The sequence below is a fragment of the Papilio polytes genome, unplaced genomic scaffold (assembly GCF_000836215.1).
Source record: "Papilio polytes unplaced genomic scaffold, Ppol_1.0 DF824146.1, whole genome shotgun sequence".
Taxonomy (NCBI): Eukaryota; Metazoa; Arthropoda; class Insecta; order Lepidoptera; family Papilionidae; genus Papilio; species Papilio polytes.
In genome coordinates, this window is record NW_013525058.1 from 622,061 (window position 1) to 646,952 (window position 24,892).

The window sequence follows — 24,892 nt, forward strand, 5'->3', positions numbered from 1 at the left end:
ATTCAGGTTATCAAAATGTCGTAGCGAATTTAAAATGATTCTCATTTGATAATTTATCATCATAAAACGTAATTACCTTGATCTTTTTGTAAAAAATGCATAACATTCCTGCTTATTATCTATACCGCCTAAAATTTATATTAGCAAAAAAAACAGTAAGAACTATTGCGCTGAATATATGTCTCTAAGAAGGTATTTGTCCAATTTGTACTCTTTGACGAATTGAACAAAGATTATTTATTACTCGTCAAAATAAGTTGACACATCGACATGCCTTTAAGACAGATTAAAATCCAAATATATTCGATAGTTTTATGTCGAACGATAAACTTTCAATAATAATTGAAAGAAAACAATGCTTTTCAAGTAAATTTTAATTTAAATTGCATGGAAAGTAAATCAATCTCGATCGGATTGCACCTGCAGTCTTTAAACGGTTTTACAAGACGTCCTCATTAAACGCTATTGACACCTAACCGTTAGTTTCCATTGAAGAAACACTTGTACAAAGACATACTATTACTCCGTGTTTTTTTTTAAATATAACAATACGTTTATTGGATAGATATATCTTTTCCTACATTTCCAAAAATGTATCTATCTATTCCTTTTTCTTTCGGTATTTTGGATTACTTAATCTGTTGTCTCCTTTACCTGTAATCCCGTTCGTGGTGAGCAGTGACACCGGAACGTATGCTCGGCACTTCACCCCCTGAAGAAGTGGAAGGGATGGGGGTAAAGGAAGGTTATTTGCGGCTATTTCAATTTACGCCTTATGAAATACTTGTCTTGCGGGGTGTCGATCTCGCGGATACCGCAATATCGGTGAGGCTGCGATGGGCGATTGGAATTTTTGTTGTGTAGCTACCATAGACATAAGCGGAGCGATTTCTTACACACATCAATGTATATTTTATACGTATGTAGATAGATATAGCCTAGGAATTTGGGCTTCTAAATGAAATTGAATTTCACGTTGTTTTAAAAAATGATTTTGCGGAATTCAAAAATTAATTTCTCAACATCATTTTTTTTAAATACAACGCTTTACCTATGTACTTTTCCATAACATGTTCTATGGTCCTACTATTCTCAATAACTAAAGTGAACAAAGGCGGTTCAGTTGTACGTCTTCACCTCTTCTGATACTCATAACTTGCATTACACTGCATTCCGCTCCGCTTATGTGGTAGATCGTAGCTCAAAGCTTCTCACGCGCTTCTCAGCGGCGCGAGGAATGGCGGTCTCAGAGAGCTCAAGGCTTTTAAATTCAGTTCAGGGATCTTCATTGGAAGGACTATTCATTTATTAAACTTTTGTTATATAGATAAACATAAATTGTTAAAAATTAAATTCGTACAACTTGTTACTTTTTAAAACCCTTATTAATTCATCCTTTTTTTAGAGATGGTCTAGATAGAATTAAATCTAATAATTATTTATTTCTTAATTATTTTTTATATTATTATTATTTATATTATTATTATTTACCAATAACTTAACAACATGGTGAATAATTTCAAACTAAATGCAAGCTAAGGTTATATAGAGTTGGTCTGTGAGTGGGTCGTAGTTGGTCGATGTAATCCAACCGCAATCTAACGTTAATTTAACGACCATCTCGGCTTAACAACGTTACAAGACTATTAAAATTACTATCTACACCTGTTGATTGCAGTTCACACAGACACAAAATAGTATACCTAAATGCTACACAAAATTTCATCATTCTCAGTATATATATGTATTATCTATGATTCTGCCCTTTACCTTACATAGAGACACATGTACTACTTACATATTATAATGTACATCACAATTTTTTGTTCCATCATATCTGAATCCAATCTTTCTTCCTTAGCCTAAGCACTAAGCCCTCATTCGCACGGGCGCATTTTTAACGCTTGGCGTTGACGTTTTTTATAACGCTGTCGCCCTTACGAACGCTAAATAATTCTTGTTTCGTTCGCCGAACGCTCAGATGTTCATTAATAGCACGTTAAAAAGCGTCACTTTTTAAAAGCGCTGCCGAATATAGAGGAAAATGAATTTGTTCTATCTCAACGGCGTTTTTGACGTCCGTTAGAAAAGCGCCCGTACGAACGGTGGCTAGAGGTATTAAAACATGCGATTCAAATAAAAATGTGCTGATTTACTACCTCTGACTGTCAAATAGGTATGCTTGGAGAATAAAATTCAGAACGTTATTTCTGTGGTCAAACATTTGACTGCTTTTGACGCAGTCATTTTGACATCAATTTGAGATATGCTACGTATTTCGAATAATAATAAATGTTGTTTTATTTCGTATAGAAAATATAAGATTAATTTAAAGTAAACTAAGCTTATAATTTAGCTTTTTATGTGTAACTTAAATCTAAGTAAAAGGTAACTGAATTTAAGTTTATATTATGTTTTAACTTTTATCCTTACACAATGATTATCAATATAATATTTTTTAAGATAAATTTAAGATGGCCTTTAGAGGAAAATGCACATTCGGCACTAAACCACCTTTGAACAATAATTTAATAAGTGAAATCATATACAGGGAGGTCAAACATTATCGTAATTACAAGTCATATAGACCTAATTTCAGAGGTTAGTCAATATGTTTTAATTTGTTTTTAAGTACCATCTCACTATCATCTTGCCTACCTTTTGAGCTTAGTGACTTCAAAGAGTACGTTTACTGTAAACTATATTTAGTTTTTAAATACTGATAAATGATAATCGCCCGTAATATCTATGATTTATATAAACAAGAGTTCTATACATCTAGCATTCGCTTGTTCCACGAAGGCGATAGAAAATGCTTCAATACAATACCATTCCAACTTTGTCTGTACCCAGTTTCGTTTATAGCTGAAATGTATGCTATCGCGAGACCTCAGCGTACTTCCACCGCAGGAGACACCTGCACTTAGATTCGCTATAAAGTTTGAATATTTTAATACTTCGAAATAATATAAAGTTTTCATTATATCAGCAATACCGTTGGCCAATAAATTCTACGCAGCACACGATTTAAAAGTGAAAGAAACCGAGGATGAGAGACAGAAGGTAGAAGAGTACGCTGATAGGGTAGCTGGCTTAAAAAGAGTACCTCGCAACAGATATCCAGCACCGGTCACATCTAACCATGAGTAAGCTTATCAATACTTCTATATTAATATTATAAAGATGAATGTATTTTTGTATATATTGAAATAACTCAAAAACTAGTGGGATGATTTCAAAAATTCTTTCACCATTAAAAAGCTACGTTATCACTGAGTATAGGCCATACTTTTATTTAAATTAATATTTAAATCTTACTCATATTATAAATGCGAAAGTTTATATGGATGGATGGATTTTTGTTAGAGTTTGTAGCCTAAACGCCTGAACTGATCTCGTTTACATTTGTCACAGAGATAGACGATAGTCTGGAAGAACACATAGGCTTACTTTTGTTTTTTTATTCCACGCGACTGAGTCGCGGGCGATAGCTAGTTATTTAATAATTCAGCCATCAGAATAAGAATAATTGATTATTGTTTTACGAGTAAAATAAACAAGAATAGATATAAAAGAACGATCAATAAAGTAACAATTTTATTACAGATACGGATGGCATATAAAAATACCTTCGGATAGAAACGAAAATTATCGAAAAACAAGCGATAGTATATACCGTAATAATAAGATATACAGATAAAAGATTATTAGTGAGTTTATATTGTAACCATTTCTATGGAAGTTTCTAGTTGAAATTGTACACACAATTCAAGCTGGTGGGAAAATATTCAAAAACGATCCAAATGTCACTCATTTAAGCAAATACAAAACGTAATAAACTTAAACATTTTATTTGTATAATTATAATATTAAGTCTAAATTGATTTTCTAAATAAACTAAAAGAAATAAAACACTGTAAAGAATTACATATATCAGTTTCTTCCACCGCTCGACTTGCTTTAAGCCTTCCTTTGTCTTGGATTTGATGTTAGTATGACCACTTCTATTTTAGTGTGCGGACTTTCTCTCTTCGGTAAAAAGAAACGACGATCGTTGCGATCCATCGGATATAAGGGCTTGGTGTACCAACCGTACCTGACACAAATATATTTCTAAACCTTGTGTTGTAACAACTAATATTATAAAAGTTTATAAAAAAAGCGAAAGTTTAGATGGATGGATGTTTCTTAGAGTTTGTAGCCTAAACGGCTAAACAGATTTCGATGAAATTTGGCATAGTTGTAGACGATAGTATAGAATAACACATAGGCTACTTACTTTTGCTTTTTTTAATCCTACGCGGACGGAGTCGCGGGTAAAGCTACTATTCTGTACTAATATACTAAAACATACTTCTTAGTTATGTAGGATGTCTTGCTGACAATTAATCTTACTAATCTTATTTCTTATTAATATTATAAATGCGAATGTTTAGATGGATGGATGTTTGTAAGAGTTTGTAACCTAAACTGCTGAACGGATTTCAATGAAATTTGGCACAGCATAGCCATTAAGAACACATAAGCTATTTATTTTAATTTTTTTTTAATTCCACGCGGACTAAATCGCGGGCGAAAGCTAGAATCTATCATTGTCTAACCCCTATGTTTCCACACAGGAACAAAAGAGATAACTATATTCCTGACACCCTTGCTTCATATATTTAAGTTTAATGATGCACGGAACGCGTCAAAAGCTAAGTGAATAAAATCAATTCTCACTCATGACTCGTCGTAACAGGCAGAGGGTATTTACTAAGGGGTCCTAAAGATCTTGCCATTCCTACATTCTGGTAGTACTCCTCTATTTTTATACTCTCTTCGCCGGTTGATGCCAACTGGTCATGAGCCGCGTAGAACTTAGAAGCTAAAGGAACACCTATAAAGCACGATATAAACGTTTAGTAGTATTTTTTTAAATGAAAAGCGTGGTAACGAAGGCTATGTTTTTACTATTTTTTAATTCCACGGCGCAAAATCGAGGGCGAAAGTTAGTGAAATACAACCCTGTTAAATTGCATGTAGTAATAATAAACATTTTTAGTGTGGCATAATTTCCGACATTATTTAAAGGCCGCCATCTTTGAAAGTTGGGCATTCGCTCGCTGGCTCTATTAGCGTCAGGTCGTGTCAAAGTGTTCGGTACATTTTGAGGTTGTAATTGTAATTAGTGGTTGAGTTTTTTTGTTCCTCCAAGTTATTGTTGTAAAATTACTTTAAAACAGATAGATTTTGTGTCCAATCAAATTATAAAGTTGTACGCCATCTTGTAATTCTTTTTTTTAATAAAATTCGTTCATAGTTGCTAAAAATACCTTTAAAATTAGGTCGATATGTCTTGTAATTGCGGAAATGTTTAACCTCCCTGTATATAATTTCATTGAGCATGTTAATGTCGAGCGGCGGTCGAGTACCAAATGTACATTTCCCTGTTCCAGCTGCCATTTTAAATTATTAGCTAAACCTGTAAAAAAGAACTGTTAATATTAGACCAACATAACTTCACAGATCTTCAACCTTTTTTATTTAGGATTACCCACGACAACCGCGGCTTGTGGACAGACAGACAAAAAAGAATTAAATGCTGTTTTCGTTATCAACAATGCAAATCTGAATCTTTCTATTGATATTACGAACACAATCCAATTCCTTCCATCCCTTCCCTTACATCCTATATCTACAACATTTTAACGCGTTGTTTACGAAATTATTAACAGCTATTTATTATGTTTACAAAAATCAAAACATCAGCTTACCTAATTGTGAAATTAATAGAAACACTTAAAAAACGATATTGAAACTTATATAAATTATCCCAAATGTTAATATTATTAAGAAATAAAACTATTTCTACTAAATTAATTGCGTAAAGATGAAATAATTTAATCGTACATCGAAACCAAAAATTATAAATTGTTATTTCTACAAAGGATCAAATTTAATTGTCACTTTTTGACATTACGTCAAAACAGTCACATTTAAAAAAAACAACGTAATACAATGGATTTTCCAAGAAATACAAAAAAATATGAAAATGAATATTTTATTGAATTCATATATTAGTTAATAGGTTTATTTTGATTTTAAAAATTAAGTCTAAAAGCTGCTGTTAAAAAAAATAATTATTATACTTTAATAGTGTTTATTTTTTCTTAATACCAACTTTTTGTCAACCCTACAACCATGTCAAGAAATATCGCCATATTTATTTAAGTTTTTTTGAGTGATCGATGTATTTATGTTTTTATCCTTATTTATTAATTTGGCAGAAATTTATAATAATGATTTGTCATAATTTTTAATATTTACCTTTAATAATAATTTTTCGCAGCGTTTATATAAGTTTTACAATTTTTTATAAGCCATTTTATTTTATTTATAACAAGGTATGAACGACTCTTTACATAATTACTTTACTTGAAAAACGAAATGTATTACCATATGTAGATTATTTTCTTATCAGAGATATCCAAAAAGACAATGAAAAATACAATACGACCTTTATGCACCGTATATAACCTTTTTTAAGAGGGGGAATGCGTTACGCATCCCAGGTGCCTTGGGGAAAGACACACAGAGTATGTGGGACTCTTTCCATATTCCTGCCCAAAAGGGAAGGAACGTGGAGCCTACCCAATAAACCCCCTCTGGTTCCCTCGACTTCACCGTTCACCGGGGCATGGGCACATATTAATAGCACCGTATATAACATTAGTTTTTTTTATGACATAAGGTGGCAAACGAGCAAGCGGCCACCTGAAACCGCCAAAATGGCGAAGCGACCGCTGCCCATAGACATCTGCAATTGCACATGCGTTGCCTACCATTATACGACGGAGGAGGAGACGCACATAAAGAGGACATTTCCCCTTCCTATGCATCTCATCCACCGTCAAATCCACTTCCTCTTCCCAACTTCTCCTTATAGGAAAAGGGTGGTAAAGAGAAAGGGACTTAAATTAGTAACAGTAGTAGGACTTAAAGCAGTTAACTTAAGTTAACGTAAGCGAATAAACGAAGTGAGTACTTAGATAAATAATAATATCGATTTTTATAGTTTTAGTCATTAGCTATATATAATGGCTGCTGGTACAGGAAAATGTACATTTGGGAATCGAGCACCAATCGACATTAACATGCTCAATGAAATAATATCCAGGGAAGTCAAACATTTCCGCAATTATAAAACTTATCGACCTAATTTCAAAGGTATTAAACAAATTATTCCATAATTCATCTATAAAACAATTTAACTCTCCGTTTTCAGTTAATGAATGAATAAATGAATATGTATTTATTTCTACAAAAAAGAAATTACATATTAAAAAGTTTAATAAATATATTAAAAGAAAACTCAATGTAACATCTACAGTTTTACAAAATACATTTTCATTTTTTGAAATTTACAGTGAAATTTTGGTGGTATTTTACAGTGGTAGTGCCCGCTTTAACATCTTAGCACGAATGGGCCGGCACGCCCAGTGTAATACCACGACCACACAGAAGACGGGCGTGAAATGGAACCAATTCCGTGTTTCGTCTGATGAGTGTGGTGCCGGAGGCCTAATTTTAGTCACTTTCTCTTTACCACCCTTTTCTCATAAGAAGAGGATGGGAAGAGGAAGTGGATTTAACGGTGGAGGATATGCATAGGAAGAGGAAATATCCTATTTTTGTGCGTCTCCTCCTTCGTCGGATAAGGGCAGGCAACGCATCTGCAATTGCGGATGTCTATGGGCAGCGGTCGCTTCGCCATTTTGGCGGATTGAGGTGGCCACTTGCTCGTTTGCCACCATATGTTATAAAAAAAATTAAAAATACGATTAAAAATGTAATTTTTAAAATGAGTAAATAATTTTCAGCCGTACCAATAGCTTCTAAGTTTTATGCAGCCCATGATAAAATGAAACATAACAAAGAAGAAGATAAAAAAATAGAAGAATATAGAAAAGAAGTAGGGCAAGCAAGAGCCCTGGGACCGCACAGTAAATACTCTTTTCCTGTTACCACCAGCCATGAGTAAGAGAGCATTTAATTGTACCGATTTTTTAGCTTTTAGTAACACTGTTAATAATTTATAGGCAAAGACATTAAATACATTTATAGACAGGACGAAACAACCCAAACTCTAGGTAACATACGACCCCCTATATAACCCCCTATAAGATAACTGATGTTATAAAGAGGAAAGATTCGTTTTTCTATATGTAACGAATAAATTTAGAAACGACTGAACCGGTTTTAAAAATTATTTATCAATACAAAGCCAAATTATCACTTACATAGGATATGTTTATTCGAAATTTTTTAATTTCACGAACGAAGTCAAATGCAAAAGCTAGTGCTACCTAAATTTAAACAATGACTTAACCACTAAGTAAAAAGTTCAGTTAGAGCCTTATGAAATATCATTTTTGCTTTCGCATTGAAAATATTTATAGCCTAGTTAGAATTATGAAAGTCATGGTCTAACGATGCCATAGTTTTCCGACATATATGTGTTTATATTCCTAGTCAGACTATATAGATGTCTACAATATTGATAACTTTAAATTTACTTTGATACAGATACGGTTGGTATTCCAAACCATTGTATGCACTGGACCGAAGTGACCGTCGTTACTACCATCCGACAAGAGAGAGCATACACACTAAAATTGAAGTTATTATACAAATGTCAAATCCAACGAAAAAGAAATGATTTTAACCCAGTTGAGGGAAAGAAAACCTTTTATAGTCTCTTATACTTTTAGTTTATATATACTTTATACTAGTAGAATAAATAGAACTATACAAAATAAAAGATTTAAGTTTATTACGAAGATTTTTATTATACACCATCCGGTCTATGCAATTTATTGCTCTACAGTTTCGCTTGGGTTTTTAAGGGGTGATAAGAAAGTAGTCCTTACTTCTTATTTTGGTCGAGTGAGAGTGTTATCTTACTTCTTTCTAATATAAATGCGAAAGTTTAGATGGATGGATGTTTGTTAGAGTTTGTAGCCTAAACTCCCTATCGGATCTCGATGAAATTTGGCATGGAAGTAGAGGATAGTCTGGAAAAGACATAGGCTATTTATTTCTATTTTTTTAAATACCACGAGGACGGTGTCGCGAGCGAAAGCTAGTAAAAATAAATAAAGGCAGTCTGTACCTGTTTTTCTACATTTGAGCGAAGCAGTGAGCTGACAAAAGTTCATGATGATTTGTCGCTGATTGGTCGCCGCTGACGGAACGAAATACTGAGTTTTAAGCTACATGGGATCTAACAATTTTTAATACAAGTGTGTTTTATGAGTTGTTTTTTTTCGGTATTTTAACTTTTTCTATGTATTTAGAACGAAAATCATTTTTCTTTTTGAAGTTCAATTTCGCTTTTTGACATTGTCACTGATGATTTTTAAATATCTCATTTTATATGAGCTTATTTCGTAATTATCTTTCCTTTTCAATGATATTTTGAAGCGTTTTATAATATTTTTATAATAATTTAATTTGTGATCTATTTATAAAGTTATATTTTTATATTGCAATATATTTTATAAGCAATTTTTATAATATTAGGATACATTTAAAACACGTAAGTAATCCATATGAAATTAAATTAGAAATTAACTACTAGACAGTGCCTGCGGTAGGGTAGGGCGCGGTTGTCGCCGCACAGAGCTCTGGACAGAAAAAGGGCGCCACAAGTCCGCGAATTATACTGTCTAAATAAGCCTATTGGACCCCCTTCCCTCTTTATTCCCACCAGCTCTAATAAAATTTTGCCCAATCTTCTTACGTCCCTAAAACCGTTACAGTTCTTGCTTTGGGTAATATACCTGATTTCATTCAATCACACTTCAAAAATCACCATGTTAACTATTTCTGTCTCTTTCTAGCTTAAAGAAAATCATTGGAACTGTTGTTCACTTCTTCCTTTTTAGCTTGGACATATCAACGTTCTCAAAATGGTCGGAGCATCTGATAAATGTACATTCGGTATCAGAATGCCGATGAACATTAACATGTTAAACGCGATGATATCCAGAGAGGTTAAACATTTTCGCAACTACAAAACATATAGACCTAATTTTGGAGGTACACTGTAATTAATTATTATATTTATTACAATTAGTAAGTTAATAAGTAACAACAATAAAAAAAAAATATTTTATTAGTCAATTTCACAGACCTTCATCTGATAAGTCTAATCTATAGGCGCATGTAGAAAAAAAAATAGCAAATTTACACTAATTGAATAGAGTAATCGGCGCACACCTTTAATTAAACTAACGCACAACGGTTGTGCGATTGTCGACTGTCGATTGTTTCAGAGGCAATTCAACTGTTTAGTTGCACAACTAAAAATTGAGTAGTGTGCGCCCCTCCATATAAGCACATAGGAATCAAAGCGCGACTAAAAAGTTGTACGATAGTTTAATCAAAGGTGGACGCTCTATCTCAGTTAGTTAAAAGACGTCGGTATAACTTCCAGCTCTACCGGTGTCTGGAAAGTTCCATGCCGCTCACGACATGCAGATAGAAACGGACGAGCAAAAGTTAAAGATTGACGATTACTGCCACAAGGTGACGCAGGCCAGAGCAATCGGGCCCCACAGTAGATATTCAGCACCGGTTACCTCGAATCATGAGTTAGTTTATGTACTTCGGTTTGTTTTGGATATAACTTGTCTATGTTGTTTCGTATACCTTTTATTGGTTCGAAGTTATATAATTAATGTTAAGAACGCAAATTACATCAAAAAGAACTTTAATATTATAAATATCAACAAATGAAAAAACTACTTTTGCTATCGATTTTCCATTTTCCAATGGAACATTCTCGATGTCGTTTCGAATATTACACACATCTTTTTGCGAACGTCATTTTCGTTACTCGCCATCAGCTGTCGCTTCGATCGAAAATTCTAGAAACAGTTCGATTTTTTCATGAACATGAATTCCGCTACTCATCAATAAATGACGATGATAGAAATATTAAAACCATGCAAATTATAAAATAGTGGGTTATGACTGTTTACATAGGAACCACATTAATGAAGACAGTTTATTTCAGGTATGGTTGGCATTACAAGCCTTTAGTAAATCTGGATCGCAACGACCGTCGTTTTTACCAACCGATTGCTGAAAGCGATGACACAAAGATTGAAATAATTATCCTAAAATGTAACCCAAAGAAGAAATTAAAAACCTAACAGTTAAAAGACCTTTACCGTAGAGTTACATTGTGACTTGTATAACATTATAGCTGTATCTGTTTAGTAACATTTTATACAAGTATATCGACCGTAAAACCAACTTTTATATATTAAGTTTTATACTTTTGTTTTCTTTTAAGTTTTGTAGTGCTCGTTTACTTATTACTTTTTATTTTAATAAAATTATACATATTTGTTTTAAATCGTTTTAATTAACGGATTTTTTTTTTTTGAAAATGCTGCATTCATCTAAGATGTCTCAGCCCCTTAGAGAAAGATCTTTTTGAACGAAAGCGAAAGAAAGGTTTCCAATGTATTGCTGAGACAATTTTTATCGCTAAAATCAAGTAAATTATTTAAAGAATTATCGTTATTCAGATTGAAAAGTCCTTTCACGTTAAGAAATACAATATTTTATCTATAAACGAAATTAATATCTGTCTAAATTTTGACGTGCGTGACAATGTAATTTTGTACCATTTTTTATAATAATTTTACATACATATACATTTAATAAAAAAAACCCTTTACAAAATACGAAAATAACCCAGGTACATTGTTTCTCGAATCGACATTTATTTACATTTTTAAATATGTTTCAGTTACCTAGTATACGAAATATGAATTGGCACGTCGTGATAAAGAAGAGTCTTTTACACCACGTGCCAACTCAAGCACCTTTTACATTGTTTAGATTTTTTGATGATTTTCAGCTACAATCCATAAGCTTTATATCAAAACATTATCAATAGCCTTACAAACAATGGATCCAGGCAAATGTACTTTCGGTATCCGAATGCCAATTAATATAACCATGTTGAACCAGATCATATACAGGGAAATAAAACATTTTCGCAATTATAAGATTTATAGACCTAACTTTAAAGGTAAAATTTAATCCAATAGCTAGAATTTCTAGTAGTCATAGTGAGTTTTTAAGGTCAACATTTTCTTCCAAAACTCATCATCATCCTTCTTATCCTACTCCCGTAGGATGTAGGTTTCATTATTTATTATTATTGTCTTCAAAAATTGTTTTGTATAAAACCTTTCTGTGGTTTTCGCGCAAAAAGTCCTTAGTGTGCCTCACATCAGATTATACACTGAGTATTGTTATAGCCATTTAAGGAATCCCTTAGTGTAGTTCATAAGAAATATATTTAGGGTATCTTATAAGTGTTAAACAACGATATATTACAGTAAACTATTTTGTTCATAACATCACCACTATAGTACTTCTTCATTGGGACTGTAGACCTTCATTATATTAATATAGTTAATCGTTTCTTACCACACTAACATATACTTTCGAATAGAAAATGATTATTATTATTTCCTTTTCAAAATTACTAGTCCGCTCTCTCGTGTCGGAGGCTAACACCCACTTTGGGTCGCTGCGCCAACGCAGTAAGTAAAGTTACTGGTATCCGTCTGGATGGCTTCTATGTGTAAATAAAATTAAATAAACATATTTTACATATATACTAGATAAATAATTTATGTGCATACAAAAAAAATAGCTAACTAAACTAATTATTATTATTATTATCCAGCAACCCCAATAACATCCAAGTTCTACGCAAAACACGAACAGATAGCGGAAGTGTCTGAGGAGCTGGCCGAGAAAGAAAACAATTACTGCATAAATGTGGGCAAATACAGAGCTAAGGGGCCGCGCAGTAACTACCCCTCGCCAGTTACTGATAATCAGACGTAACTACTTTGAATTTATTTAATTTAACTAGTGGCAATGGTCCTTAATAGACTGATTCCCCTTTACTATAGCAGTTGAATCTACTATGTCAAAATGTATTGGAATTGAGGGGATACGAATTCCTCCTTCTTTACTTTATCGAGGTACCTTAGTTTCTTTATCGAGGGAGCTTGTCACTTGTATAGCCAAGTGACGTCTGTTTGTAGATCTGTCATCATCATCATAATCATCATCATCTTATCCTTATCCTACTCCCGTGGGGTGGGCAGACAGGATTTCGTCCTTCACATAACTCTATCATTATCTCAGTCATCACTCCCTTTTTGATCATGTCACCTTGTGTTGCAATCCATCCCTTTTTATTCTCTCTATGTTTGAAAATCTGTATTAAGTTAAAATCTTACAGAATCGTTGCTCTCTTCTTGCACAATGAAGACGTTGTACAGGAAAAAAATAACATCCCTTACTGCATCAATCACCATTCTCATCCATTATTCGAGAGTAAAGGACTAGACTGATCTCATTCACCAACCAAATCATATTTCAGATACGGATGGTTCAGCGATCCTCTTCTCAAGATAGATCGTAATGATAATCGGCTCTACCACCCGCTCAGAGAGAGTTCTCACACAAAGACTGAAATGCAGATACACAGGTTCAATCCTAGGAAACGACAGACAAAATGATCAAGTATTTTGTTAATACTCTACGCTTGAGTTGGCATCGCAGAATTGTCTGTGACGTGCCGATACAAGCGCTATATACTATGGCAATTTAGTTTGGTTAAAAAAAATATATTTTTAAAGATGTCTGCCATTTATTTATTTCATAAATATTTTTTATAATATTTGTTTTATACTTTTATACATTTATTCTTTACTTTTATTAACACTTATTAAAAGACATATGTAATATTATATTGTTTTAATTACTTAATTAAAAAAGATCATGTTTACGTTTGAAAATGAATTGAACAGATATTTTCCTATTTTTAAGTAAGCTTTATTAATCTTCATTTGTTTTCCTGCCAGCATATTGGTTCCAAGAGCGAGGGAATTTGTTCTTGTAGTCCTCTTTTTCTAAAGGTTGCAAATGCGCAGCTGCAACTCGATCTCTGAAACAATATTTAAAATCAAAATAACGAAGTAATATTTATTCCAGATCAAAATCTAGAGATTTTTAACAAACAAACGTCGTTATATTACTATACGAGTTCGTTATTAAATATAACTATCATATTAGTGATCGAAGCTATTCATTACTTAATCATTCATTTTATTTAGGGGTTCATTGCTTTTCCAGTTTGCAGAATGCCAGCATTGTAAGTGTCATTTACATTGGCGCGATCTCCAATTCTAACCGGAGTATAAGCCGTACGGAGGTTTGCCACTGCCTCCTTCTCTCACTAAATACCGTGTCCTGCCCTCGTCTGCACACCATCAGAGAAATAAGTCCATCGGCAAAGCTACTGTAGCTTAATTGACAAGAACTAACAGAAAACTTTAAGCTTATGTTATACCACTTACGCGAATTCTTCGTAAGTTTTAGCTGTGTGTATAGCGTCACATTTGACGTTATTAACCCGCAGGTACCTCCTGTCCTCCTCCAAACACTCCCGTAGTTGACCCTCCATAGCAGTGAAGTCGTCTGCACTTAGTGGTGTTACCATTGTTCTAATTAATCGAGTAACCACTATTTTAATGGACTTTTACGTTTTAAAGAATCGTAGAATGCACTTTAAAAGATTATCAATACTTCAAAATGTCATCATTGTAACAATTGCGTTTCCATGGTAACACTAAGGTAAATGACTAGTTCACACTTGGCGGAACAGTAAGACAGTACTGCGGATCAAGCCTGGATTTAAAAGTCTCACTGGCGCAGTTAGTGTTCTTTATACCAATTTTGTTATTGAGCGCTACTATTCAAAAATACTGGCCAATTTTGAAGCAGGCAATATATTTGTAGGGGCATCTCTTATTAAGTGCGTACGTAGTCGTTTTATAAGGTTAATTACAAATATGCCGTTAATATTCAAATAAACAAAAATGGCATAACGACCGGTAACTCTTATCAACTCCATGCTAGATGTTGATTAAACAATGCTGTAGAAACAAACCTTGTATTACGAGACTGATTTAAAATGGTCGCTTGCAGTTATTTTATTGTGATTTCTTATAGCATATTTCAAAACTTTCCATACTTTATTACGTTTTTACACCTTTGGAACACATAGTACACATAACTAACATAATAATTGACGGTGCAATGTTTCTTCGATTTAACATTAAAATATTAAACTTGAGACTATTTTAAAGCTACGTTTTATTTAATACTAGCCATTGCTCGCGACTTCGCCTGCGTAAAATTAAATTTAATACAAACAAAGCCTATATTACTCACTGGTAACTTAGCTTTCTAATGGTGAAAGAATTTGAAAACCGCCCAGTAGTTTTTGAGTTATTTTATTAAATACAAATCATTCCTCTTTATAGTAGTATAGCTTACTGGTTAGTCGTTTTGCTGAATTATTAAAGAAAAACACGCTCCAGTCATGGAGACTGGAAGACTATACCACTAGTGCTGTTGTTTATATTATTTGTATAAATTGTAAAAAATATACCAATAACAGTAGTGATGACATTTATAAAGTAGCAATGTTATACAACGACACGTGCTTACGGAAACAAGCAAGGGCTTTACACAACAGTTACTGCACTTATTGTTCTTTACAAAGTAACTTCGTCGAGTGTTCCTTCCTCCCGTACACGTGCCTTACCCTTGCAATGTACACATGTGAGTTATTTGTTATTTCTTACATCACTGCGTGCAAAACGATCCCCTTTAAAATGAATGAATACATACCCCGGGAGAAAATGTATCTATTTTATACTTGCTTTTACCCGCGACTCTGTCAGCGTGTAGTTACAAAAAGTAAGAAGGCTATGATCTTCCAGTCTATGCTCTACATCTGTGCCAAATTGCATTGAGATCCGTTCAGGAGGTTAGGCTACAAAATCTTACAGACATCCATCCATCTAAACTTTCGCATTATTAATATTAGTAAGATATTTTTTAATTTATAAAATAAGGATAACATTAAGATTATTATGAAATCTGATAAGAAGTAAACAATTGTATTAAATTAAGTAAATGTAGTGTTTTTTAGTTTGAATGTTACGTCGTCGTGGGTACTTTTAAAATTAACTTTACTTATTAGTGCCTTAAAATTATATTACAGTTATGTTTACACAGATCTACTTATCATCACGAAATTGGTGAGTTGTTACTCCTACGCGGGCTATGATCTATTCCAAGGCTTCAATGTTGAAGATATCGGCAGACGAGCCAACATAAGTGTAACAACAACATCGATAATTACTGCAAATTCAACAAACGTGAGTTCTTGAAATAAATTATGTTGTTAAGGGACGTTAAATTAATGTTGCCATATTCTCCTTGTTATTCTACACTACATAGTTAATGGGTAATGACGCACTAGCTAGTCGTACTACAGGTCTAACAAGCTGCTGAAATTCAGGCGCCATTTCCTTATAACCTTAAAGTCTACCCTTACAATGTACCTGTTCACATTTATTTAAAATACTATTAAAATAAAACAGTTGTTTGAACATTCAAATTTAAAGGTGAACGGAATGTCAAGAAATGATACAATTAAAAAAACGAACCAAACTAAATGCGTGGAAGAGGAACGACCTGAGAATATTGGTACATTCGAAGTGCCTACACAGAGAGACATAGTAACTATGATGAAAACTATGTTACGTAAATCGTTTACCGCACACCATCAGAAAGTGCTCACTTTAGTCAAAGATATGAAACAGGTAAATTATTTACTAAAACTTCTAACGTTAATCCTAATAATCAATCTGAAGTTATGAAAAATCTTTTTAAGGCAACAAAAGCAGCGAAACTCGTAGAAAACACTTGCGAAATAAATAGTGTGCCGGCATACAAAAAATGTATAGATCAAGTCAGGGCGCAAAGTGATACTGCTATAAAGAATCTATTAGTTGAGGTTGAACATCAAAAGGCAGCTGTAAATTCTGTTACTGAGGTACGTACATATCTTTTAAACACAGACTATTAAATAAATGGAACTTGATTTGATCTTTCAAATTCGATTTTAGGTTAGCATATAAGGTTATTATTTCTCTTATTTCAGGAAAAAATCTGTAGTATATCACTAATGAAATCGGATCCGTTGGAACTCATCGTCACGCTGGCACAAGAAAATGTTTCATTGGATTTTGCGCTACCAGGATTTCTCCGATCGCTTAGTGCTTGCTCATATTACTGCTCACAATAAATACATTGTCATTATTAATTTAATTTGATCTGAAGTACCTTAAAAACATGTAACAAAAAATACAAACATGTCCGATTTTTTTTTGAACAGTCGTATATTTTTTCATTATTAAAGCATTGTTTTTAGGAAATTCAAGTTTTAAAATAATATTTAGAAAAGTTACATTTTGTTTTGAAACATCTTAACTTTTATACAAAAATAAAATGCTGGCTCTACGTCAAATATATCTTTGCCTAGCAGAATTTTAAAAAATATGGTGGAGCTTTCAAAAGATTCACATACCTACCACAAGATGTCACTACGTGGTGTGAACTTTTGACATGAACTTTATACAAAGTTTTTAGTATAACTTAACCAAAATACTTTACATTTTTGTGTAATGAGTGTGTAAATAATATGTGAATATTGTTTAAACTGCAATCAAATTGTAATATAGCTTATGTGATGTTAAAGTAATGTTCAACTTTCAAAGTATGTATCGTGTTTCATCTGATTAATGCATCTATTATAAAAACGAAGAAATTCCTAGGATTATGGTATGTAGAAACTACAAATTTCTTCGTACAATTATATGTTTTTTGCATTTAAACCTTAAGTTATTAATTATTTCTCAAACGAAATTATTTTGCCATTTCTAGGAGAAAGCTTATGCAGAGCCTACTTTCTACTTTAATAGCTTAGCTCAAATTTTTAATCAACACAATCATTTAACTTTTATCATGAGTCAATTAAAAATGTGCTTTAGCTATTAAAGGATAATATAAGTTTTAATATAGTTATCACCTTTTCTTTTCATTTTAGCTTATTTTCTATGAAATTAATAATTAAATTATGATATCCTCTGTATATCTTCCATATTCTTTATGTAAGTCTTTGAAAAAATAAAAGTCTATGTAAGTAATACTATCTTTTGCCCGCAACTTATTCGGTATGGAATTAACAATAACTGATTTAGTACCCTGTGCATTCTTCCACTCAGTGTTCTACAAAACATTTTTAGAACCATCCATACAAACTTTTACATTTTAAGCATATTATATCATTATCATCTCCCCTGCCTTACCCTACTCCTGTAGGGTTGGCGTGCCAGGTTTTCGTCCTCCAAATAACTCATCTGTCATATCAGTCAACCCTCTTCTTCATGATCATGTCACCTTTCACGCAACCCATCCATCTCTTTCTAGGTCTACCTCTACCGGTGTACCACTCCACATTTAAGTATATTATAATGAGATAATATATTATAATAAGATTATGCATTTTGTACACCAAATAGCTATGTATGCCTATGTAACAAATAATAAAATAAAACTAAAAAGGTAAATTTGAGATATCTTGGCCCATCTCCAGTAAAAATTATTTATAAATACTTCAAAATTCATAGTAAACGTAAAGAAACAGCGCTGACATAATATATGTATCGATAAAACACCTTCACATAGCAGTTTAACATGATACTGAGAACTAGTACTAAGGCGAGGCATTCAGCATACAAAATACTTATTAATTATTCATGAATGTCTAAGCAAACAATTGGTATGCAATTATTCACTGTGCAATGACTATCAATGAGCTTAAAGATTTAAAAATTCTGCTATTTCAAAATAGACTCTACTGGTTTGTAACAGTCTAGTATTAAAAAAATATAAGTATAGTTAATAACTTTACAACCAACCAATATTATATTTATATATAGCTCTAGAAGTTAGTGAATAGAGTAATAGATCAGAATACAGTCCAGCATGAAAGTCACTTATGAGACCACCCATGTAGAAATATAAGATTAATTATACAAACCAACATACTTAAATGCCTACAATCTTACTAATAATTTAAATGCGAAAGTTTAGATGGAGGTTTGTAAGAGTTTGTAGCCAAAATGGCTGAATAGATCTCGATGAAATTTGGCTTAGGTGTAGATAGTCTGGAAGAACACATAGGCTAACCACTTTGGTTTTTTAAAATCCTGAGTAAACAGTCGCGGGCAAAAACTAGTTTTACATAATTTGTCAGTTAATATAGTTAATTTGTCTATTTTTCATTAAAAAAATCCCCTTTCACACCCTGTTTGTCGGCTTACCCCTTGTTTAATGAACAGTAATTCACCATGTCATATTTAGTAAGATTGTCTAAGCATTAAGGACCAGTGTAAATTTGAATTATTTAATTGTACATACTACATTGTTCAACTTAAAAAGTTTAAGTAAAATTCTAAGTTAATAACTTAGGGCAGTTGTTGGTACAAAATAATATTGTTACTTTAAACGGTATAAAGTTATCGATGAAATGTGATTAAAGTAGAATTTTATGAATATATGTTTGGACACATGGAATAAACAAGACACAATGCAGTTCATCACATAATTTATTGATTTTAAAAATAGTTGTACAGTCTTTTTTATAAAACAGATTCAATGAACACATTATATCTAATTCGAAATTTGTTTAACTATTTTTTACTCTTCTTGTGTTTCTTTGCTTTTTTTGATTTCTTTTTCTTTTCTTTACTCTTCTTTTTCTCTTTTCCCTTCTTCTTACTTTGCCTCTCAGAATCGCTTGAGTCAGTACTGGATGTGTCCGTGGATGAAGAACTTGTTGAACTGAAATAATTATTAATAACATTTAAAACAAATTAAATTTTCATTTTCATTTCATTCATTTCATTTTCATTCAATTGATTATAAACATGCCATTTATTACTAAAACTTTCTTTAGTGTCTGTCTGATGACAATCAAGCTAGATTTAACACATCAAAATAACACCACTGTGAATGGGAGCCATAAACTTGATGTTAAATATTGTGAATAGAAGAAAATTTAGCTAATATCCTGCTTTAGTCTCATCTTACAAGTTTTCTATTTTCCTACATAATTGTGTGACTAAATTAGCTGTTGTGTATACTTATAAAAACAAAAAAAAATAGTCTCTGAGCCCCTCAGTAGGTACATATCTTTATAAGAATGTATAATGACAAGGATGAGCTACTATTAAAAACTAGAACAAGCACAATTATCATATTAACAATGAATTACCTTGATCTTTTCCTTTTTTTAGTCTTCTTTTTCATATTTTTAAGCTGTTCTAATTTTTTCTTTAATTCCGCTTCCCGTAATGTTTGTAATGGCGTGGCATAATCCTCTTCACTGTCCGTGCTTGTACTACTCACATCTAAAACTATTTCCTTGTTTGGGTCAACCTAGAAAAGAAAAAGTTTGTAAAGAATGTTTAAGGTTAAGTGATACCAAAAAGAAACAAAATCGTGTTAATTAATGAAGCATCCTGATATATAAATTATGTGTTTCATTAATAATATTCGAAAAACTTAACTAATTATTGAAAAACTTACTTTTATAAAGTTTCGACACTGAAAAGTTAAATGACCCGCGTAACCGCATTTCTTGCAAGCAGCTCTTGTGCTATCCTTACCAAATTTGTTTACTAAATCAATATAATTAGACATTGTTTGCAGTCGTATATTATTTAAAGTTTAACTAAAGAAACAAAACTTTGTAACCATTTCAAAGACGAAGACTTTGACGTTTAAAACTTTTAGACGCTGTCATTTTTCACGACAGGTCTGGAACGTTCCATTTTATGACAATTGATTACAACTTTGAAACAAAAAGTTTAACTTTCAGATTTAAGAGTTGTAAATTTATTAAAATTATAAAAATATTACTTTTTTTCGATAAATGTTTTTTTTTGTGTATCAGCCTGATGTAAGAAATACACAACTTTTAGCTATGGCAGAAGCGTAATGTAAAGTTTTATTCTCACTTACAGGTAACAGGTAAAAAAGAGGGACATTTTAAATAGGAGAAATGGTATACGATGGCGGAGTTCCTGCCCCTTTGCGACGTACTGTTCAACGTTATATCTCTAGCCGGCTACTTCTGCGATGTGGTTTTCGACGTGGTCATGGGATATGCTCTTCTCGAGCGTGGTTATAAATGTACGTTTGCGGCTACCATATCTATAGTCGTGACGTCATTGTTAATATCACAGGTACGCTATGTTATGTTTTAAATTATATATTTTGAGAACAAGTATATAAATGAGGGTACGAAAAAATAAGAACCATCCCAGTGGACTTCAGGACTTGACGAAATTTAATTTCAACCTTAGGTGCTGTCTCTCCGTTGGTACTTACACGTGTGGTGGGCGGGGGAGGGGCGCAAGGGCCGGCAGCCCTGGCTGCCCATTATGCTTCACTGCCTGCAGGTGGGAGTGCTGTGGCGATACGCACGTTTACTAGTGCCAGTCGAACTCAGGCGGGTTAAACATCAAGTACGAGATCTTTGTAAGTGAAGTTTAGCAGATAACATAGGTATTACATTTGTTTAGAAATTATATTTGACTTTTGTATTCATACAGGTATGCTTCGGTTGGTGCATGCGTTCTGCGAGGCGGCTCCCATGCTGCTACTGCAGTTGCACATCCTGTTTAAAGACACCAGCCACGAGCCGCTCGGGGAACTTGGCGTAACACCTGAGCCGAGTATAGATGAACCTTCAGGTAAGAGTAGCGCCGAACACAGACAGGTCGATAGGAATTTCTTTATATATAAAATACTGAACATATGGTCATTTTGACCATATGCTGTTTAGTCTACTCTTTGACTTGATATGAGACTTTGATGTGTGTTGCAGCAAACAGAGCGTTTGCTGAATTAAACGTTATATCAGCATCGCTGTCGCTGTTCTCCGTGTGCTGGGCGCTCGCCAGCTTCAGTAAGAACGTTCGGCTGCAGAATGTCCATAGGCTCGTCCTCACCTGGCTCGGTGTTATCTTCCAGGTATAAATTAATCTATTACGTATTCATCCTTATCGTAGGTATAAATTACTGTTTGAATCATTACTTAACACATGGGTATTAAATGATGTTTTGTTCTCAGTTCCTTTGGAGGTTAGGAACCATCTCGGCAAGAATTTGCGCTCTCACCGTGTACGCTCTAGTCTATGAATATTGGGTGTTTTTAGTTATAGGTAAGTAATGCTGCTTAAATAATAGATTGACTTTTCTTGTAATTTTTAATTTGTACTATTGCTATTCGTAAGAACAACTTTTAAGATACCTTTAATGTTAATAATAAATGTGAATGTTTAGATGGATGTATATTAGAGTGTGTAGCTTTAACTGCTGACCAGACGTGAATAAAATTTGGCAGAGGTGTAGATGATAAATCGAAAGAACACACAGGCTAGTTTTTTTTCCCACGAGGACATCGATAAGAATTTATTTATGTATAACTTTCTACTGGACTTATGGTCATTTCGACCATATGATGCTTAGTACTCGAGACTTTAATGCGTGTCGCAGCAAACAGAGCGGAATTAAACTCGTGTTCTATAGATGGAGTTTGAGGTAAAAACTTCAAACCTGCTGTGTGTTGTGTGCAGGTCTGCACTGGGTGTCGATGTTCCTGTGGCTGCTGTCGCCGCGCAACGTGTTCCACGGCGAGCGCATCAGCCGCCCGCGCAAGGCCTACCTCTCCGCGCTCATCGCATTCGTCTACGTCTTCGCGTACATCAACCTGCAGGAACTCAACCATCGACAGAAGATGGTAAGTAACGGACTAGCACAATTGGTAAGCAAGTATTGGGACTGTCGACATTTGATTCGCGCACCTTAAAAGTACAGTCGCGGATATCTGCGGTGTCCCACTTTAGGAAATTGCCTTGTTCATTGAGACAAACTCCGCCTCTTATAAATAACTAATTAGATAGCAGTGAGTTCAAACAAGGGTATAATAAAAAGTAACAAGTAAGTATCACTAATCGACTTTTTTTCGTACACCCACATTTATAAGCTGCGTGGTATTGATTTTTGTTCTGCGTGTAATCAAAATGTTCCAACTATTGTAGCTTTTAAGGTAGAATACCTCCAGTTTCCCCGACTGTAGATGAAAAAAATCTCTCTTAACAGTTACGGTTTAGTAATTGATGTCAATCAAATAAAATTAATGTTACTACTAAGTACGTAGTAGTAAGCATTAAGAGAGAAAGCCTGTGGATTAATATATTTTACCGAGGTAAACGTCCTAACAGTTGACGTTTATCAAAATAGTAATCGTGATTGTCTCAAGTGATACACTGTATTTTATCACGAACAAAGACGTTACTTGGTCACTTGAGAGTCCCTTAGTTCATATTTTTCATATAATTCTAAACAACTATTTGAGACTTAGCAGTAAATAAATGCAAAGAGAGATACGGTAAATGCCTCAGTAGTTGACATGTAGCTTGTACGAAACAGTCGACCTAATTTAGGGTAGGCGCCGCGCCCGTGAGTGGGGACGTATAGTGAGCTGGTGATGATGATGATGATGTATGATGTATGAAATATGCAGGTGATATTTTACTGCGTGATGTGCGTGGAGAACTGGGTGCTGGTGTGCGCGTGGTGGTGGTCGGGGCGCGCCGCCCGCCCCGCGCCCGCCGCCGCAGCCGCCGCCGCCGCCTTCTGCGCCGGCCTCGCCTTCATGCTGCTCTACTACAGGTACACTGCACTCTCCTTCACATCCGCCTCCTCATCCGCCTCTACCCTCGCCTCCACACTTGCCTCAACACTACACAACTCAAGTCACTGCACTAAACTACAACAACAAGAAATATTCCTTCGTTATTGTACTATTTTTTTCTTTTATTTCTATTTTTGCAAAGAAAAATGGATATCGGAGTTTTACAACTTCAATACTTGAACCTCACAGAAACAGTCTCAATATCGAATACATGAAATGTATACCTCAAAATAGACTTGATTTTTCATTAAAGACCACATATTGCCAAGCTTTTATAGTAGAAAAAAAAATCTACCCCTTGCTACACCTCTTGATTTCCAGACCGCCCCCCCACCCCCTACAATGTCATTGACGCCCATAAACATAGATAATATAATATGCTTTGTACAGATATTTCCACGTGCGACGCCTCGGCTACATGCTGGGGGAGAACCGGCAGGGCACCAACAGCACCAACGCATCCAACAACAAGAACGGTATGTTTACATGCATTTATAACTAACTGTTCTCCTGCGGCTTCGTCCGTATATTACAATAATTAAACAACAAAGGCCTTTACCTAACTATTCTAGTAGTATAAACGTAGATAGTACAGTATGAATTAAATTCACCAGGTGATACCTCTACCCCAACAGAGAACGCGGCCATACCCGGCGTCTTCAACTGCCGCTTCTCCAACCCGGTTAATAACAGGTAAGAGGTTATAAACATTGGTAATATGTTTTTTAAGTAATAAATAGCTCTGTTTGATCCGATGTAATTTAAAAAACGTACTTATTCATGTGTTATTCCAGACTATGTCAAATTTCACTGAAATCTGCTCAGTCGTGTAGAAGATATCTACCTTCTAACATACATACATACATCTAAACTATAGCATTCATAATTTTACTAGTAAGATAATCAAAATTGTCAGAATGTGTCACCCATTAACTCATTTCGTTACAAGAGGACGAAAGGAGATACGTCGTAGAATGTATTAGAAGAGGACATATATAGTTAACTGATGTTACATTATAAACATAGTGGTTTAAACGTCTTATAATTTATAGCGCAGCAAACGGTCGTAAGAAAAAGAAGCCGACAACGTTCGTGCCGCCCCCCGCCGCGCCCACCGCTGCA

At 33.9% G+C, this 24,892-nt stretch overlaps 9 protein-coding genes across 9 annotated transcripts in view; 6 read left to right on the forward strand and 3 right to left on the reverse strand.

Moving 5' to 3' along the window:
- The first annotated feature begins 2,297 nt into the window (after nt 1-2,297).
- Nucleotides 2,298-3,916, forward strand: LOC106111831. Its single transcript, XM_013293987.1, has 4 exons — nt 2,298-2,388; nt 2,464-2,601; nt 2,990-3,146; nt 3,607-3,916. Exons 2-4 carry the CDS (start codon nt 2,475-2,477, stop codon nt 3,698-3,700), a joined length of 378 nt encoding a protein of 125 aa, XP_013149441.1. The 5' UTR covers nt 2,298-2,388; nt 2,464-2,474; the 3' UTR covers nt 3,701-3,916.
- On the reverse strand, nt 3,911-5,873 carry LOC106111830. The gene is made up of 4 exons (XM_013293986.1): nt 5,757-5,873; nt 5,316-5,464; nt 4,723-4,879; nt 3,911-4,096 (listed from the first exon to the last, which is right to left on the reverse strand). The coding sequence occupies exons 2-4, from the start codon at nt 5,443-5,445 to the stop codon at nt 3,961-3,963; spliced, it is 423 nt and encodes a 140-aa protein (XP_013149440.1). The 5' UTR covers nt 5,446-5,464; nt 5,757-5,873; the 3' UTR covers nt 3,911-3,960.
- Nucleotides 5,874-6,344: 471 nt separating this feature from the next.
- On the forward strand, nt 6,345-8,816 carry LOC106111814. Its single transcript, XM_013293969.1, has 4 exons — nt 6,345-6,386; nt 7,058-7,209; nt 7,863-8,019; nt 8,569-8,816. Exons 2-4 carry the CDS (start codon nt 7,080-7,082, stop codon nt 8,699-8,701), a joined length of 420 nt encoding a protein of 139 aa, XP_013149423.1. The 5' UTR covers nt 6,345-6,386; nt 7,058-7,079; the 3' UTR covers nt 8,702-8,816.
- A 1,053-nt stretch (nt 8,817-9,869) lies between these two features.
- Nucleotides 9,870-11,218, forward strand: LOC106111812. The gene is made up of 3 exons (XM_013293966.1): nt 9,870-10,083; nt 10,481-10,637; nt 11,063-11,218. The coding sequence occupies exons 1-3, from the start codon at nt 9,954-9,956 to the stop codon at nt 11,199-11,201; spliced, it is 426 nt and encodes a 141-aa protein (XP_013149420.1). The 5' UTR covers nt 9,870-9,953; the 3' UTR covers nt 11,202-11,218.
- A 437-nt stretch (nt 11,219-11,655) lies between these two features.
- LOC106111813 (protein FAM183A-like) lies at nt 11,656-13,729 on the forward strand. The gene is made up of 4 exons (XM_013293968.1): nt 11,656-11,755; nt 11,918-12,091; nt 12,758-12,917; nt 13,466-13,729. Exons 2-4 carry the CDS (start codon nt 11,968-11,970, stop codon nt 13,602-13,604), a joined length of 423 nt encoding a protein of 140 aa, XP_013149422.1. The 5' UTR covers nt 11,656-11,755; nt 11,918-11,967; the 3' UTR covers nt 13,605-13,729.
- Nucleotides 13,730-13,912: 183 nt separating this feature from the next.
- Nucleotides 13,913-14,696, reverse strand: LOC106111845 (coiled-coil domain-containing protein 103). The gene is made up of 2 exons (XM_013294002.1): nt 14,445-14,696; nt 13,913-14,032 (listed from the first exon to the last, which is right to left on the reverse strand). Exons 1-2 carry the CDS (start codon nt 14,585-14,587, stop codon nt 13,924-13,926), a joined length of 252 nt encoding a protein of 83 aa, XP_013149456.1. The 5' UTR covers nt 14,588-14,696; the 3' UTR covers nt 13,913-13,923.
- Nucleotides 14,697-15,575: 879 nt separating this feature from the next.
- Nucleotides 15,576-17,248, forward strand: LOC106111714. The gene is made up of 5 exons (XM_013293857.1): nt 15,576-15,714; nt 16,174-16,316; nt 16,566-16,763; nt 16,835-16,996; nt 17,105-17,248. Exons 1-5 carry the CDS (start codon nt 15,576-15,578, stop codon nt 17,246-17,248), a joined length of 786 nt encoding a protein of 261 aa, XP_013149311.1.
- A 284-nt stretch (nt 17,249-17,532) lies between these two features.
- LOC106111715 (XK-related protein 6-like) overlaps nt 17,533-24,892 on the forward strand; it is a 10,409-nt gene continuing 3,049 nt past the window's right edge. The window contains exons 1-11 of the mRNA XM_013293858.1: nt 17,533-17,784; nt 21,033-21,254; nt 21,375-21,549; nt 21,624-21,764; nt 21,899-22,044; nt 22,145-22,235; nt 22,650-22,813; nt 23,600-23,748; nt 24,161-24,246; nt 24,385-24,463; nt 24,823-24,890. Of these exons, the coding sequence (XP_013149312.1) occupies nt 21,081-21,254; nt 21,375-21,549; nt 21,624-21,764; nt 21,899-22,044; nt 22,145-22,235; nt 22,650-22,813; nt 23,600-23,748; nt 24,161-24,246; nt 24,385-24,463; nt 24,823-24,890 (1,273 nt within the window). The 5' untranslated portion in view covers nt 17,533-17,784; nt 21,033-21,080. The remainder of the gene's footprint in view (nt 17,785-21,032; nt 21,255-21,374; nt 21,550-21,623; nt 21,765-21,898; nt 22,045-22,144; nt 22,236-22,649; nt 22,814-23,599; nt 23,749-24,160; nt 24,247-24,384; nt 24,464-24,822; nt 24,891-24,892) is intronic.
- LOC106111949 (protein SREK1IP1-like) lies at nt 19,596-20,847 on the reverse strand. Its single transcript, XM_013294159.1, has 3 exons — nt 20,596-20,847; nt 20,282-20,445; nt 19,596-19,848 (listed from the first exon to the last, which is right to left on the reverse strand). Exons 1-3 carry the CDS (start codon nt 20,707-20,709, stop codon nt 19,698-19,700), a joined length of 429 nt encoding a protein of 142 aa, XP_013149613.1. The 5' UTR covers nt 20,710-20,847; the 3' UTR covers nt 19,596-19,697.